General features: G+C 43.5%; 1 protein-coding gene across 1 annotated transcript in view; it reads left to right on the top strand.

The window, feature by feature from the left end:
* The window catches only part of ERBB3 (erb-b2 receptor tyrosine kinase 3), a 124,713-nt gene that overhangs the window by 99,370 nt on the left and 7,650 nt on the right, over positions 1 to 17,693 (top strand). The window contains exons 13-26 of the mRNA XM_069758411.1: positions 673 to 805; positions 902 to 992; positions 1,081 to 1,235; positions 1,928 to 1,984; positions 5,443 to 5,584; positions 6,505 to 6,624; positions 7,385 to 7,483; positions 7,964 to 8,155; positions 8,331 to 8,486; positions 9,066 to 9,141; positions 9,266 to 9,412; positions 9,495 to 9,592; positions 10,802 to 10,978; positions 11,395 to 11,466. Of these exons, the coding sequence (XP_069614512.1) occupies positions 673 to 805; positions 902 to 992; positions 1,081 to 1,235; positions 1,928 to 1,984; positions 5,443 to 5,584; positions 6,505 to 6,624; positions 7,385 to 7,483; positions 7,964 to 8,155; positions 8,331 to 8,486; positions 9,066 to 9,141; positions 9,266 to 9,412; positions 9,495 to 9,592; positions 10,802 to 10,978; positions 11,395 to 11,466 (1,715 nt within the window). The remainder of the gene's footprint in view (positions 1 to 672; positions 806 to 901; positions 993 to 1,080; positions 1,236 to 1,927; positions 1,985 to 5,442; positions 5,585 to 6,504; positions 6,625 to 7,384; positions 7,484 to 7,963; positions 8,156 to 8,330; positions 8,487 to 9,065; positions 9,142 to 9,265; positions 9,413 to 9,494; positions 9,593 to 10,801; positions 10,979 to 11,394; positions 11,467 to 17,693) is intronic.

Below are 17,693 nucleotides of genomic sequence, written 5' to 3'. Positions count from 1 at the left end.
CATTCTACAGAAATTGAAGTTTAATCAGATATGCTAATTAGGATGCTCAGTGCACCCTTGGTGTGGCCAAAGAACTCAGTGCATTGCTTTTGCATAACTTCACCTGAGCGTTCTCTGCAGACAGTGCTCACTCCAGGAAAACCATTGATGTCAATCCCCAATGAGGGAGAGAGGAATATGGAAAACCAGCTGGCAGAATGGTGCTCTTAGCTCTTCAGCCACACCAAGTGTGCACTGAGCATTTATGTATGTACTGAGTATGTGTAAGGAGAACAGAGCAAGCAATTAGAACGCTAAAGATGCAAATTATACAGGGGCTATATCTACAAGCCTAAGAGCCTTGTGTATACTGTCACTTTGGGGGCACAGACTGCCTTTAAATGCTTTGATACATGTCTGATCAGATTAATAAGATCTGATCAAAATGACCATATTTACATTCTCACTACCATACGTGTATATGTAAGTGGAGGCCTGTTCCTTCAATAAGTGTCTTTTCCCGACTTGATCACTTATTTTATGGCTTCATAATCAGCTTTCTCACTTGCAGAACATTAGGGAGTACACTACATGCATCTTAGAACATCCATTGATGAGATTAATATAAAAAGTACAGCTGGAAAGACGATGCGTACATTCCAATGAGAATTCATAGTTATTTTATCTCTGCAGTCAATGAAGGAAAAGTATGTGACCCGCTCTGTTCTGACAAGGGCTGCTGGGGCCCCGGACCTGAACAGTGTCTGTCGTGTAGAAACTTTAGCCGAGATGGGATCTGTGTGCCACACTGTAACCTATATCAGGGGTAATTACATTTATTTATATTCAGCGTGAAGTTATGGCAATGAAAGGCCTTGTCTGGTTCTTTACGGTAACAGCTTTATATTACTTCTCTGTATAGGGATAGCAGGGAGTTTGCCAAGGATGGTGTTTGCTTGCTCTGCCACCCGGAATGTCAGAGGGTGGAGGGATCAGTGACCTGCAACGGAACGGTAAATCCCAGCTGCTGCTCCCACCCTTCATTACAATATTACTTCCACCTTTTCTGTCTGCTCCAAGTGATCATCTTCATTCTGTCAGGGCGCGGACTCGTGCATGCAGTGTGCCAACTACCGAGATGGGCTACATTGTATGGACAGATGTCCTAATGGGGTCATGGGAGAAAAAGGACCAATCTACAAGTACCCCGGTGTGAATAAGATCTGCCTGCCCTGCCATGAGAACTGTACAGAGGGGTAAGGTCACCTTTCATAGTATTTCAGTGAGGCATATAGTTTTGGAGTTATCTCAATCATTAGCCCATTCATGATTCCAATAAATAGTAACTAGAATGGATTATCCACAATGTACATTAAATCCATCCAACATTATTTTTTGGTTGTGCGGCAGATACATGGAATCTAAGTTGGTTGGAGATTACCTGCGGATTTACCGCGGTTTTTGTGCGTTTTTTCACCTGCGTTTTTACACCTGCGGATTCCTATTGAGGAGTAGGTGTAAAACGCTGCGGCATCCACAGCATGTGCACTGCGGATTTTCCATAGGATTACATGGTACTGTACAATGCATGGAAAACTGCTGCGAATCCGCAACGTGTGCACATAGCCTAAAAGGGTTTTCTTTGTGAAATAGTGCGGACACTTCATCACCGATCCTGTAATAATAACACTGGCAGGTATCTGTTGTATGGGTCCCAACTGAGTCAGGCAAAATAGAAAAAAAAACACATATACCCACTTTTATCAATATATTATGTCTATTTTTGACGCATTTTATCCAAAAGTAATATTTAAACTGATGTGGGACACATTTATTAATAATGTTTGCATCATAATTAATGCAGTTTTAGTCTGGTCTTTCATACGTGTCAGTCTGTCTTTATGGCATATATATGATCTGAATTAATGCAGTAATCCTTTTCTGACAGGTGTGTAGGTCCAGACATACAGGACTGCAATAACATTGTTCTGCGTGCAGCTGAAAGGTAAACCTAGGAAATGGCATTTGTTTCTCATATTTAACAGAATTTCATTATATTCATCCTGAAAAATTCCAGAGAAGGGATTCTGGCCATATTTCTAGCCATATCCGCCCATATTAAAAATAACAAATATTTAAATGTTAAATTTAGGTTTCCGCTGATTGTGCTTTATGGCTTTATCCATGATAAGTATCATATGTGAATAAAATAGCATATTTATCATCATTGTTTTCTACAGAGAGTGACAAGCCTTATACAGAAACCCCTTCCTTAATAAAAGCGACCTAGTACCCTTATTCCTGGGATTGTGCAGGGAGTGGGAGGATGTGAGCTGTGACCTTCAGCCATTATGAATGGTGGATCCTGTGCTGTCTGTGTATAGGAGATATCTTGTATTCTAATTCCTCAGGTGATGATATGAGGTTTAGTGGTCAGAGAAACCTGCAAGCATTCAAGAGCTTTCTAAATAGCTTCACCCTCGGTCACTTTCTGATGACACATTCCCTTTAAATGAACCGATAATAAGAAGCCATATGCGTAAAGAAATTCTAGAGTTATTAGAGTTTATCTAACACACAAACTATTGCTATAACCAGTGATAGAAGCAGAACTGGGATAACCCGCAGGTATAGATGTCAGCAGTAGAACAATGAAGACTTCATGTGCCAACATTGTTGCAATTGACCTGGTATTTCCAACTATGTGGGATAAAGAGAAGTCATGATTTTTGGCTGAATTCTTTTCACCCTTTGATACGAGTACCAGTCGGCGAGAGGAACTGTGAGCACAATGATCTTGTGTTCCTTGTATGAGGAACCAGCAGGTGACATGCTCTCTGATTGGCAGGAGTGGGCTCCAGAAGTCGGTATGGCAGGGCAGGAATTAGGAGAAATCCCTGAGCCTTACACCCTTCCTGCCTCTATCACGCTGCTTCAGCCACCGGCATTGGAACATTACTCATCACATGACATCACTGCAATTATCTCCTTGAACATGATTGCTTTCCTCAGCGAAACATCTTGGCTACTGCTCGCTGACGTTATTAAAGCGCACACGGGTTACTCCTAAGAATCCGGTTCCCAGCAAAGCGCGATATATTCATAAAATGGATGAAGCAGCCCACGTGGAGTAATGTCACCAGCACCTCTTGTAGCAGAAGTATGGGGATTGGGATTAGCGACCCCGATTAATGCCCAATTATTATAATGTTTTATTACACAGTCTGCACATACAGAATATACACCATTTCTGACACACTATATAGACAATTATATATTTAACAATGGTGTTACACATCATCTTGCTGAGTCCTATTGCCATCCAGGTCATCCGAGTGCATAGTACAAGATGCATTCATATGATAGCCACATTCATTCTAAGGCCGCAGTCACGTGAGCGATGACTCTCTCATGTGAACGAATCAGGCCTCTGTGTAGTGTGATCTGATTCTCTTATAGGAGACAATGGCAGCACAGGTGTGGAGAAGATGGAGAACTTAATTTCTCCTTCTTCTCCATTGTTTGTATCCGCGGATGTTGGACTGCGCTGGGATGACATCCGAGTGCAGTCTGATGTTTCAGGCTTGTATGGGTGAACGTGATCCGAACTCCAGAGCCACATGCAGCACGCTGCCGAATCGGCTTGAGAAAAGAGTAGCAGATGTGCACTGCCCCGTAGTGTAACACGGCCGAGGGCAATCCGATAAGACATCACATAGCTCTCGGCCATGTTATACGCTCATGTGAGCGAGGCCTAAGCTTGATAGTTCATACATAGGATCAAGCAAAGTATATCCAGCTCCTATATACAAGGCCCTATGCACTTGTGAAAGAAACTAACTGCAGGTTAAACTACACAGGGTAAAATTACCCTAATACATACACATGCAATCATTTGGGGGGTTTTTACTCAGCAGCTAGTATTAATCATTTACTAGACAATTTACAATTTCCTATGCCACAGATTTGCAACATATCTGCAACATATCTATAAAAATAAAATTAGACTGTGATATACTGTGATTTTTTTTTTCGCACACCGATTTGGTCAGAGTTAGAAATCGCACACTTGCACTGACCCATTGAATATTATTGATCTGGTTGCAGTCCATTTTTTCGACTGGCAGCACTTGGACAAAAAATATGGTCATGTGTACGAGCCCTAATAGTGACCCTTAGGGGGCACTATGGGTACTACATTTGCTCTTTCCAGCTGACATAATTCTAAGGCTATGTGCACACTTTGCGGATTTTGCTGCGGATCCGCAGCGGATTTGACCGCTGCGGATCCGCAGCAGTTTCCCATGAGTTTACATTTCAATGTAAACCTATGGGAAACAAAAAACGCTGTGCACATGCTGCAGAAAAATCCGCGCGGAAACGCTGCGGATTACATTCCGCAGCATGTCACTTCTTTTCTGCGGATTTTCAGCTGCTCCAATAGAAAACTGCAGTTGAAAATCCGCAGAAGAAAACGCAGTAAAAACCGCGATAAATCCGCAGTAAAAACAGCGATGGGTTTTCACTGCGGATTTTGCAATTCCGCTGCGGAAAAATCCGCAGTGGAATCTGCAAAGTGTGCACATAGCCTTAGTGTTATCAGATCATCCTTATTTCTTCCACACATTACAATTTTCAGTTCTCTGACCAATTACAGTACAGAATATTGCACAGTCTTGCATGTTAGACTCAGGACCCGAGAGGAGTAGTGTGCTGCCCTCTAGTGGCTGGTAATGTCCTGTGCATGTGCACACTTTTGCTCTGCTGATGTAATGAGTTGTACAGAGCCGTAATAGGAATCTACAAATTCATCACCAGGAATATTAATTCCCTCAAATGTTTCCTAATGTGAAATTGTTTATATTTAACGTATATATTTTATGCTAGAAAACTGATTGACATGTTTGAGTATAGTCACAGAGTAAATGCAGTTTAGAAAAATGAGACATGTACTTGCTCCATAAAGCACAGCATTTAATAACTCCTTTATGTATTATCTTTGTCTAATATTTAAATTGTTTTTTGCTGATCTGAAACATTTATGTGTGACAAACAAGCAAAGAATAGGAAATCAGGAAGGGGGCAAACACTTTTTCACACAACTGTATATTTTTGGATGGTATACAAGTATTGATATCTTCCTCACATTTACATAGCAGCACTATGATTTTAACTTGTTAATTGTATGTTTAATAGTAAAGATTCATTATGGTTTAAATATACTCTGGGTTTCTGAGCTTTTTTTATGCCCGTAATAATGTGTTAATATTTATTGAAATGCATATTATTAGTTGTTGTTGCTATTGTACCGCTTTTATGGGCAGTTTTCCCTTTTCTTCGCTTGGTCTTTGTTTTACTTGCAGGAATCAAGGTAACTTGGCGCCAGTTGCTTTGTGCTATCATTGCCCCACTGTTTAATACTTTAGTTAACAAAAACTAAAATGTGTTGTCTTTTCTTTACAGTAAAACCCAGGCGATGGTGGCGGGCGCAGTGGTCGTATCCATATTTGTTCTGTGCTGCTGCTCCCTCCTAACACTGTTATACTGGAGAGGGCTAAGAATCCGAAAGAAGCGAGCCATGAGACGCTACCTGGAGAGAGGAGACGTAAGTCCCGTTCGGTAGCAGTGCCCGTGACTTTTAGATTTTATTTTGAAATGCTAGTCATCTACAAGAACACTAGAAGGGATAACAACCTTGTGTGGACCTGGAGTCCGCACTGGACAAATGGGTTTATTTCTGCAAATATAGATTGTGCTCTGTATAATTGAAATGTAGACAATGTCATTATTAACTTGCCATGGTTTCAGAATGTCATCTTGCTTCATTTCTTAGCCCTGGCCATGTGGTGGACACAATGATGCCGCACTGATAGAACAAGTCATACATCTAAGTGTCCATCCCATGACCAGGACCGATTTTCATCCCTTAGAAGTAAAGAATGAATATTCTTAGCCAAATAAACCTATGTATGGGAGATTCGAAGGACAGCTTTCTGATGTGTATGAGCACCTTAAAGCACCATTCCAGACAGTGTTTTATTTATATCAGCGCTGCAGTGGTGCCACTAATGTAAGTTCCTTGCCTCTAGTAAAATACTCACCAGTTGCCATCTTCAGCTCTTCCCTCTGCCGCTCCCCTCCTAATCCGCCATCTTGTGACCACAACTCCTGACTGACCAGAAGTCAGAGATAACAGGCACAAGCTCTCAGTGTAAGTCTATGAGATCCTTGTTCTGCCTTTTGAGCAGTGACCTCCGGATCTCCCAGCAAACTCAGGAGCGCTCCAGCAGGTCACAAACTGCAGAAGACCGTCCGGAGCGGCACCGATGACTGGTGAGGATGGTGGCTGGTAAGTATAATACTAGGTACAGGGAACTTACATTAGTGACACCAGTCCAGTGCTGAAACAAAAATAGCGCCTGAATGGTGCTTTAAGTGCCCAATATCTACTCTGACTTTTACACTACTAGGTAGACAAAAAATGTAAAAAGCGTAAATTGAAACTTTATAGATATTTCTCCTCAGGGTAATGAAATATTAGACCCATCAGAAAAAACCAACACTGTGCAGGCTCGAATCTTCAAGAGCACAGAACTGAAGAAACTGAAGGTTCTGGGATCTGGAGTATTTGGCACCGTGCACAAGGTACAATATGTGGACCAACCACACTGTATATGATACGTGCATGTATATATCCTTACAGGGGAGCTGTCATCAGGTTTTCCCTATAAGTGCTGTTGCCACCATGTTTTTCAGTCTTGTAATACATTCCTAACAAGACTTCTACATTCCCCAGACAGTTTAAAAAAAACCACTTTGAGTTTGTCCACTGCCTTACCCTAATGTGCACCAAGTGGTCCAATATGGCCACCAAACTGTCCCCAGCCCACCAATCTCTGCCTATGAGTGATGACTTCAACTCCATTCATATATCCAGCAAAGCTTCACACCTGCGCTGCTCTCTGCTAGCCATGTACATCAATCATAGGTGGAGGGGCAGCGTTACAAGGCAGAGCGGGGCCACCAAGCACGGTTTGGAGATGCCCATTGGACCGCTTGGTGCTCAGTAGAACCCAGCAACCTCAAGGCTTCTTTTTTGCAAAGTATACAGAGCTGTCTATGGGATATAGTGGACTTCTCAGGAATATATTAAAACATGAAGAATATGGCGTCAACGTAAAAAGGTAAAGCCTAGTGACAGGGTCCCTTTACTCTACACAGCAGGATTTAGACAGGGTGATTTATTACAGGACATAAGTAGATCTAGCCAGAATGATATCTGTGATGATACTGTGATGCTTTAAATATATTCACGTTCTTCGATTCTGAATCTGTATAAAGATTACTATCTCCAGGCTTTTTCCACTTGAAACATACTTTTCTCACGTATACTTTCCCCTTGTAGGGTGTGTGGATCCCAGAAGGTGATTCTGTAAAGATCCCTGTGAGCATCAAAGTGATACAAGATCGCAATGGTTGTCAGACATTCCATGCTGTCACTGATGTAAGTCCATGCAGCTTTATTCTAAGATGTAGGTGCTAAAAGCGAAGGATCCCTTTAAATTTACGTTTAATGAATATCTTATTAAATAGGAAGTTATCAACTGTTATTAACTTTAAGCTGTTTGGTCCCAATTCATCAAGCTATTTTGTAGCATGGCCAATAATTTACTACACAAAATTATCATAAATTACAACAGAAATGTACACCAGTGCCAGTATAGAGTACGTTCCTTGCGATGGGGCACTGCAGTTGAAAGATCTGCCAAATTAATTACATTTAAATCTTAGTTCAGCACCAGTCCAATGCCAGTCCTGGTAAATCTGGACCTCTGTTTTGTGAGGTGTGGTCTTCTCCTGGAGGCCCATGCTTGTAGAAGGAGAACATACAAACACCATGCTGATGTTTAAATGACAACAGACCAAAATTCTATTTTTTTTTTGTCATGTCGGGATGTTCATTAACAGCTGTCTGACTCCACAGCATATGCTTGCGATGGGAAGCCTGGATCACGCATGCATCGTACGACTGCTGGGCATTTGTCCAGGAACACAGCTGCAGCTGGTCACACAGCTTCTGTCCATGGGCTCACTGCTTCAGTACGTCAGGCAGAACAAGGACACTGGTGCCATTGGGCCCCAACTGCTGCTAAACTGGTGTGTGCAGATTGCCAGGGTGAGTCTTGCTATTCACAATCAGGAAAAACTTGCATTTTCTGTAACTGTCTGGGTATACAGTGATGGGTATATTACAGTGTAGCACTCGTACACATGACCCGGCGGATCAGCACATGTCCTACTTTTTATATGATTAGTTAATTGGAAGTGTATTATTTCTCATCTTTCTCCAGGGCATGTACTACTTGGAGGAACATCGCATGGTTCATAGAAACCTCTCGGCTCGCAATGTCCTCATGAAGAGTCTCAATCACGTGCAAGTGTCAGATTTCGGTGTAGCCGATCTGTTGTACCCAGACGATAAGAAGTATTGCTACAACGAGATCAAGGTGGCGTTTTCCATGTACAGCTTCAGATCTGCTGTAGAATTATCACAAGAGAGATCAATCAAAACTGTGGAAGTGGAAGCAATGCCTGAAGCAACACCCCGCATTGCGAGATTTTTTGAGAATTGAAAGTACCAATCTGGTTATTTACTATAGGAACCAGCTCCACTTTGCACTCATTTTTATTGATCTTCCCGGTCTATTTATACACTTATTAAAGGTGTTTTTATAGGATTTGTTATAAAATATAATAAGTATTACACCCAAATCTTCCTGGTTACCACTGGGACCGGTGTCCTGTTCATCAGCCACCAAGCTGTAGCGGCCACACTTGTGTACATATATGGCGCTAAAGCCAGTGATTGGCTGCAGCGGGTAGGTGACTTATGAATGACACATAAACTGCCTTCTACAGTATGATATTCACTAGATCATGTGATTAACAAACTTTATCATTACAAATAATAATTTTGTCCCTAACATAGTATATAATTATAGATCGCTATGGCTGTGAAGGATTTTACTTTTTCTACCTTTTTAATTACCTGTGTTGTTTATTTCTCTGACTCTGACTCCATGCAGACACCCATCAAATGGATGGCTCTGGAAAGTATACACTTCGGGAAATATACTCATCAAAGTGATGTATGGAGCTACGGTGAGTCTGTTGTCTGAAAGTGGTGCATTTCTGTGAAATGTCTTTCCTCTTCATCATTTTATAATTTCATAGGATTCTACCTCTCAAGAACTAATATCTGGTGGTGTTTTTTGCTTCTTCCCAGGAGTGACGTTGTGGGAAATGATGACATTTGGAGATGAGCCATATCCAGGTATCCGTCTGTCTGAAGTACCAGACCTTCTAGAGAAAGGAGAGCGACTCCCTCAGCCTGCAATCTGCACCATTGATGTCTACATGGTCATGGTGAAATGTGAGTCTCATCGATTTCTCCAAGTCTCACAATTCTTATTCTTCATGCCGCTGAAGTCTGACTTGTACTATTTCCATCTTAGGTTGGATGATTGACGAGAATGTTCGGCCTACATTCAAGGAGCTGGGAAATGAGTTCACCCGTATGGCCAGGGATCCTCCCCGCTACCTGGTCATAAAAGTGAGTGTTTCTTAAATCTGATCCTATTCTTATTTTGTGGTCTGATTATTGTAAACCCCAACACAACCAGTAACCAGTCTCTCCACGTTATTTATGTAGTGTCACTGAATGATGAGAACAGTGTTAACTAGTGATGAGCGAGTAGTCTCATTGCTCGGGTTTTCCCGAGCATGCTCGAGTGATCTCCCAAGTATTTGGATGTGCTCGGAGATTTAGTTTTCCTCATCGCCTCAGCTGCATGATTTACCGCTACTAGACAGGCTGAATACATGTGAAAAATGCCTATTTGAGGCAAATTCTCACATGTATTCAGGCTGTCCAGCAGCCGTAAATCATGCAGCTCATGCAAGGAAAGCAAAATCTCCAAGGACTAACAAATACACGGAGATCACCCGAGCGTGCTCAGGAGACCCGAGCAACAATGCTATTCGCTCATCGCTAGTGTTAACTAGATGTGTACTTCACTGGTAATTTAACATTACTTGGTGCTGATTTTAGCTAAAATGTGTAATATAGCTCCTTCATGAGATGCAGCTTCCGTCGACCTTTATAATAACCTTTTAGTGTACTGCGCAGGGGAAAAAAACTTCTTATTCATATCTTTATATACATCTTTCCCAAAAATATGACATGTACAAATCTTAGCAACCCACTAAAAAGCATCCTTTAATTTATGACACTTAAAAGTTGTTCCCCTTTTAATTAAATTATCATGCCTGTGTTGAAATTAATAAAATCATCTGTGAAATATCTTCCCTGGTCCAGCGTTTGGTCTCAGCCTCTGCTTCAGTGATTGTGCACAGGCTGCAGTGATGATGTCATATCTACAGCGCTGCAGCCAGTCACTGGGCTTCGCAGTTTGCGTCAATTACATCAGCAGAACCGCTGAGCTCAGTGATCGGCTGCAGCGCTGTAGATGTGACGTCACCACTGCAGCCTGTACACCATGACAGGAGCAGAGGCCAAGAGTCAGTGCTGGACATGGGGATGATAAATAACAGATGATTTTATTATTTTGAACATAGCCCTGACAATTTAGTTAAAAAAGTTTAATATGGAAAAACCTCTTTAATCAGACAAGTACCTTCATTTGCTATTAAGCAATTACTTATTTGATATCTATACTGACACTGTTCTCTTGTGAATAATTCAGGTCTGCCCTTCTGTAGGATTAATTTTTAAGTTTTATTCCTGCTTTTCTCCATACAGCGAGACAGCGATGCTGCACCGTTTCCTCTACTTGGGGAAGCGCCACAACTGAGTGACAAAGAAGAAGTGGAGGAAATTGAAACTGATTTAGGCACAGAAGAAGATGAAAATATGGGACCACATCCTAAAACTCCAAGCACCGTCTATGCATCCCGGCAGAGGATAGACTATTCTAGAGTAAGGATTTCATTAACACATCTGCCGCTATTCGTCAACATTTCCTCTTGAGTCTTTAAGGAGAGATAAGCAGAGTCGATTAGAATTGTGTCCGCTCAGACAAGCACTTCTGTCCCTTTCTTTCAGAGATTGGTGATGGTCTCAGAAACTGGACCCTGCCGTTCAAAACTTCTGACATATCACTAAAACTTCAATAGCTTTTTAAAACTGTAGGTTTTCTTTCACTCCATCTCTCCAAAGATGGCCAACATCTAGAATGATCAATTGTTATTTGGTGAAATATTGTGTAGACAGGTTGTGAACAAAACTTTCACATTAGTGCATAATGCAAACATATGGAAGCTGAAAAGTGGATTCCGGTGAGCATAATGTCTATTTATTGTAGGTGACCATATGGTTCTTCCTTTTGTATTTAGAGTCAGAGTGTGCAGAGTTCACTTGCTGGATATCTTCCTATGAACCAGAGTCTTGGTGCCATCAACAAGAAGGTAACTAAATTTTTTTTTAATCAGATAAATTTTTATTGAGCATAATAAATGTTATCTATTTATACAACAAGTTGCATTTGTGTTTTATTTTAACAAGAAAATATACCCCTTCCCCCCCCCCTCCCTCCCTCTGATAACCAACCCCAACTTTCCCCCCCCCCCCCCCCCTCCACGAGAAGATCTTCTTTATTACAGACATATTGTATTATTAACATTGTTTTCCACAACTCCTCAATTATTCCCATTTAGCCATGGCTGCCATAGCTTTTGAAAAAAGCCCATCTTATTCCTCTTGATATAAATGCTTTTTTCGAGCTGGACAATATGATTCGCTTGTGCGACAAATTCTCGTCTGGTTGGAGGTTCCTCCCTAATCCAGTATCTCGCAATCACTTTCCTTGCAACGAAGAGCAATCTAGCTATTGCCATTTTGGCAGTTTCGTCGGCCGATAATTCCTCCACATACCCAAGTATACAAACCACTGGATCCCTGGGAACCGCACATCCATAAAGCACCCCAATTTGGTTCATCACTGCTACCCAATACGAAAAGAGCCTGGGGCACAACCACAACATGTGAAGCATACCCGCCTCAGTCTGAGTGCACCTAGGGCACTCAGAATCAGATCTCACTCCTGCTTTGAACAACAAGTCGGGTATCCTATAGGCCCTATTTACCACATACAGTTGCGACAGTCTCCCAGGCTCACTCATCGACAATTTGGGTATGTATTCCAGAATAGACTCCCATTTGTCATCGTCTATTTCCCCCAGTTCAGCCTCCCATTTCTCTCTAGCCTTAATCGGGTAATCCGCCAAGAATGTGTGCAGTAAATCCCCATAAACTTCCGATATAGCCCCCTTTGTTCCATTATTTAGTATACAGTCTAACATGAGATCTTTCTAAATCACCATGGGCCCCCTCCTCCTCTGTGCCTGAAAAGCGTGCTGAACTCTCCTATATTGATACCATTTTAACCCCGGAAACTGAAACTACTGCTGAAGCGCATCGTAAGACTTAAGGCTCCCATTGTGAATCAATTGTCCTAACAACCTAATGCCTTTTTCTCTCCATTCTCCCATTCCTTCCATATGGTTAAATTCTTGAAGAGATGAGTTATCCCAGATAGGTGAGAATTCCGTGAATCCCCCAACTCCCCTAATTCGCTTCAGCATCTGCCATACTCTATGAATTAAATTCATGGTGGGACAGCCAATCCCCAATTTTTTAAAGAGTCCTGATTCCAGACCCAAACTTAAGGGCCACACCCCGCTGATATGCACCAGACTACTATGACCCAGTTCTTCCTCTAACCCTTTCCCCCATCCCCTAAGATGTTGGCTCTGTGCAGACAGAAAGTACATCCATGGGTTGGGTAATGCAAGCCCCCCCTCATCTTTGGGTCTCTGCAGAGTCTCCTGCCTAATCCTTGGGCTCTTCCTTCCCCACACCAACTCTCCGAATAACGATCTCAACTTACGGAATGTTCTTATTGGGATCCATACTGGAGAATTATGTAGAATATACAAGATCTGAGGCATCACCACCATCTTGAGGAGATTTACTCTTCCTACCACCAACAAATTTAGCTTACTCCAAACTGAGATCTTGGTGCGTATCTTAGTTACTAAAGGCTCGAGATTAAGTTCCTCAAATCTGGTTAAGGGAAGAGCTACCTGAATCCCCAAATATTTAAATTGTGTGACCACCCTTAATTTTGTACCTTCTTCCACCTCCCTCGTACAATCCACTTCTCTATCTACCTGCAAAACGCTCGATTTGTCCCAATTGATGACTAACCCTGAAATTTGCCCAAATCTCTCGATTAGTGCTATTACGTTCCTCAATGGTCTCCCAGAGCTCTCAAGAAAAAGCAATATGTCATCTGCATACAAGGCAATTTTTTCCTCCATCTTCCCATATAAAAATCCTTTCACCATTTGAGACCTTCTGATAGCCGCTGCCAGTGGCTCCACCGCCAAAGCAAACAGCAGCGGGGACAACGGGCACCCCTGCCTAGTACCTCTAAAGAGCTGAAAGCTGTCTGACATCGCATTGTTCACCTTGATTTTGGCCACCGGAGAGGAGTATAGGAGTCTCACCCATGACATAAAGACTGGCCCAAACCCACAACGACTCAGCACCGACCACAGGTATTGCCATTCTATACTATCAAAGGCCTTATGTGCGTCGAGGGAAACCACCACTCTCCTGCCAGCATTATCAGCCGGTATTTGCATATTGAGAAATAGCCTTCTCAAATTAATGGCAGTTGATTTATTAGGCATAAAGCCTGATTGGTCCGAATGAACCACTTTTTCTATCACCCGGGTCAGCCTGTTCGCCAGGGCCATAGCCAGAATCTTGACATCTGTTGTTAGGAGTGATATTGGTCTATATGACTCCGGTAACCGTGAGTTTTTGTCTGGTTTGGGGATGACCACAATAATGGCCTCCCGCATGGAATTAGGCAATATACCCCTCTCCAGCGACTCCTCAAAGACCCCCAACAACTGAGCCAGCAGCTCTTCAGCAAGGACGCCATAAAGTTCAACAGGAATGCCGTCCGCCCCCGGCGCCTTCCCTCCCGCCATGGATCTCAAGGCACCCTCCAATTCCTCCACCGTAAGCGGCCTATCCAACCAATCTCTATCCTCTGTCTCTATTCTAGGCAATTCTGCCTCCTCTAGAAACCTATCAATATCTTCTTCCCCCTGTTCCAATCGTGATGAATATAATTTGCTGTAAAATCCCTTAAATCCTTCCACAATTTGGGCCCCCTGTGTGACAATACTACCATTCTCCAATTCTAAGGCATGTACGTATGCCGAGTCCCTCTGTGCAGATGCCACCACCGACAGCAGATGACCCACCCTCTCTCCCTCCGCATAAAATGCCTCTCTTTGGAAATTTCTTGTCCTTTCTGCTCTACGTAAGTGTAACTTATTCACCTCCTCCTTAGCCATCTTCATACGCTTTATGGTGTCCTGTGAGCGCAGAGCGTTCAATGCAGCCTCCGCCACCCTTAATTCTTCCATTATCGCTTTATCCGATTCCCTCGTTCGTGTCTTGTGTCTAGATATCTCTCTAAATAATATCCCCCTCAGATATGCCTTCATGGTGTCCCACACCACGTATTTCGCTGCACTACCGTTATTAATTTCGAAGAACTCCTCCAGCTCCTCCCCTATCTTTCCCGTATCGAGGATTTGCAACCAGAAAGGGTTAATTTTCCACCCCCGTTTAGCTATCTCCCCCTGGCTTTCAATTTGCAGTGTTACCACCAGCGGACTATGGTCCGAGATTACCCTAGTCATATATTCCACCTCCTCCACCAGCCCATCCATTCCTTCATTACCTAGGGCCAAATCGATACGAGACAACGAGCCATATGTCGCCGAATAGCAGGAAAAACAGTATGTGTCAATGTTACGGACTCTCCACAGATCCCTCCATGCCACTTCTTTCAAATAACTGCCAAACGCTGTCTCATTCCCTTCCGCCCTCAGCTGTGCATGTTGACCCTTATCCCAGTGATCATTGATAATGTTATTGACATCTCCTATTATAAGCAAAGGAACTCCTCCCCATCTACCGGCTATATTTAGGATTTCCTGCAATTTTTTCCCCGAGTACGGTGGAGGAATATATACCGACACTACACATAGCAATTTAGCAAATATTTTACACACTAGGAATACATATTGTCCATCACTATCTATCACCACCTCCACCTCCTCAAACGGTACGCTCGTGTGCACAAGAATTGACACCCCTCTAGCGTAGGCCGAGAATGTCACGTGATACGCCTTCCTCACCCATCTTTTATGCAGTATATCCACTTTTTCTTTAACTAAATGGGTTTCCTGAAGGCATATCAGCGAGGGCCTCTGTTTCAAAATATATTGCAAAATCGCCGTACGCTTTGTATTGTTCGATAGACCTCTAATGTTCCAGCTCAAAATTTTAACTTTATCTCCCATCATAGTGCCAAACAATGAAAATGCTCTTCTCCCATCCTTTGATCTTCTTCCCTCCCCCTGAACTGACCCCGACCACCCCAAACCTCCCCCCAATCCCTCATTATTGCAAAATAACCCAAACCTTTCCTCTCCCTCCCTCAATAACCTCCTTCCTCGCAAAACTCCTACTCCCTCTCTATATGAGAAAAAGGGAACGTACTAACACACTCCTACCAGTGACTTAAAAGCTGACACTCACCCACAATAAATTCCCCGCTATCATTCAGTCGTTCCCCTCCCCCCGCCCATCTGAAACATAATGTAAAAACAGTTGCGCCGCCGAACACAACCATAGCGCACTAGTCCTTCAAAACAAATTTCTCCAGTATTCTGTCACAATGAACCGGTAACTCAGTTAATTCTGCCAAATGAACACTTTAGTCAGAAAATCACTCCTGGTCCTCCTCAGCGGTTCCTTTCCGCTCCAATACGCTTTGCGTTCAGATCCAACCAATGCGACACTTCCTCAGGGCTCTGAAAAAAGTGGACCTTGTCCATAGCCACCACACGTAGTTTTGCCGGATATAGCATAGAATAAGCTAGGCCCAGTTCACGCAAACGTCTTTTAGCCTCTCCAAATTTCATCCTAAGCCTCTGCACAATTGTGGAATAGTCAGGATAGATAGATACTCGGTTGCCATCGATGGTTAATTCCTCCATATTCCTGGCCTTTCTCAGCAGAATATCTCGGTCCCTATAGTTCAGGATTTTAGCCAGAAAGGTCCTTGGAGGGGATCCAGGGGGCAAAGGTCTGGACGGCACCCGGTGTGCTCTTTCAACCGCAAATAATTTAGTGAGACTATCTCCTCCCACCTTAGTTTTCAGCCATGTCTCCATAAATTCAGTGGGGTTGTTTCCTTCTGCCTTTTCAGGCACACCGATAATTCTCAAGTTATTTCTACGTGAGCGGTTCTCCAGATCGTCAGTTTTAAGCTCCAACTCTGAAATGCGCTGGACATATTTTTTCTCCCTTTTAGCCATTTCGGCAATTTGGTCCTCCACTCCCCCTACACGTTCCTCCAACAGTTCAACTCTCCCCTCCATTTTGTGCATAGCTGAGCGGAACGAGGAAACCTCCCCCTTCAGGCCATCTACCTGAGCAGTTAGGGTTGTTAATGCAGTCTTGCAAGACAGTATAGCAGAGAAAATGTCCCTCAGGGTCGGCTCCGCAGCTTCATCAGTACATACAGTTCCCAGCTGTGCTGCACAATCCAGGGCCAGCCCAGCCACTTTATCCATTGGAGCATTGCTTATGGCTGGTGTTATGGTGGGTGCCATGCAGGATTCACTCTCCACCACCTCCCTCTGTGCCCCAGCCTGCTCACCCGTCTGCTCCACTGAGTCCACCGCTCCTCCTGTCACCTCTCCTTCAGCTCCTTGCATCATCCGTCCTGCCTCCTCTGTTCTGGCGAACTGCTCCAGCTTTGCTAATATTTCTAGCCGCTTCTGGTAAGCAGCGCCTGCCTTTGCCGCCTCCTCCGCTGCGCTGTCGGCGCCATCTTGGGAGCGCGTGCAGCCCGCCACCCCAGCTTCTTTCTGCCTTTTGCGCTTCATTTACCGGCTCCTGCAGCGTGCGGTTTACTCTCCCTGCTCCCCGGTTACTCAGGAGCTGCTCCTCCGGTGTTTGGCGTTCGGTGGCGCCTTTAGAATCTCCTAAGTCTCCGTTCGGGCAGCGGGAGAGGTCCGGCAAGCGTCCTCTCACATCTCCTGCTAGGCCACGCCCCAAGAAGACTACATTACTGAGAATCAATGTATTACGCTGTTTTGCACTATAGAAATATTCTTTAAAAATATATATATACAGTATATTATACACAGTTCTTGGCTGTCTAACAGCCACAAAACATGTGGCACGTGAGCACCCGCTATCCTCTATGCCTTCCCGAACATGCTCGCTCGTCACTAATCAAGTCCCTTGAACTGGTAAATAAATATGGTGTGGCAAATCATTCCATATTTCCACTGTTTTACAGTAAAGAATCATGAAATATGATAACGGTGACTCCTGCTTTTCTCTACAGCTAATAGATGGCCCCTTGTCTTGAGCACAGACCTAAAGGTACCGTCACACTAAGCGACGCTGCAGCGATACCGACAACGAACCGGATCGCTGCAGCGTCGCTGTTTGGTCGCTGGAGAGCTGTCACACAGAAAGCTCTCCAGCGACCAACGATGCCAGTAACCAGGGTAAACATCGGGTTACT

This window comes from Ranitomeya imitator, chromosome 3 (assembly GCF_032444005.1).
Source record: "Ranitomeya imitator isolate aRanImi1 chromosome 3, aRanImi1.pri, whole genome shotgun sequence".
Taxonomy (NCBI): Eukaryota; Metazoa; Chordata; class Amphibia; order Anura; family Dendrobatidae; genus Ranitomeya; species Ranitomeya imitator.
This window is presented reverse-complemented; position numbering and strand designations above follow the sequence as displayed.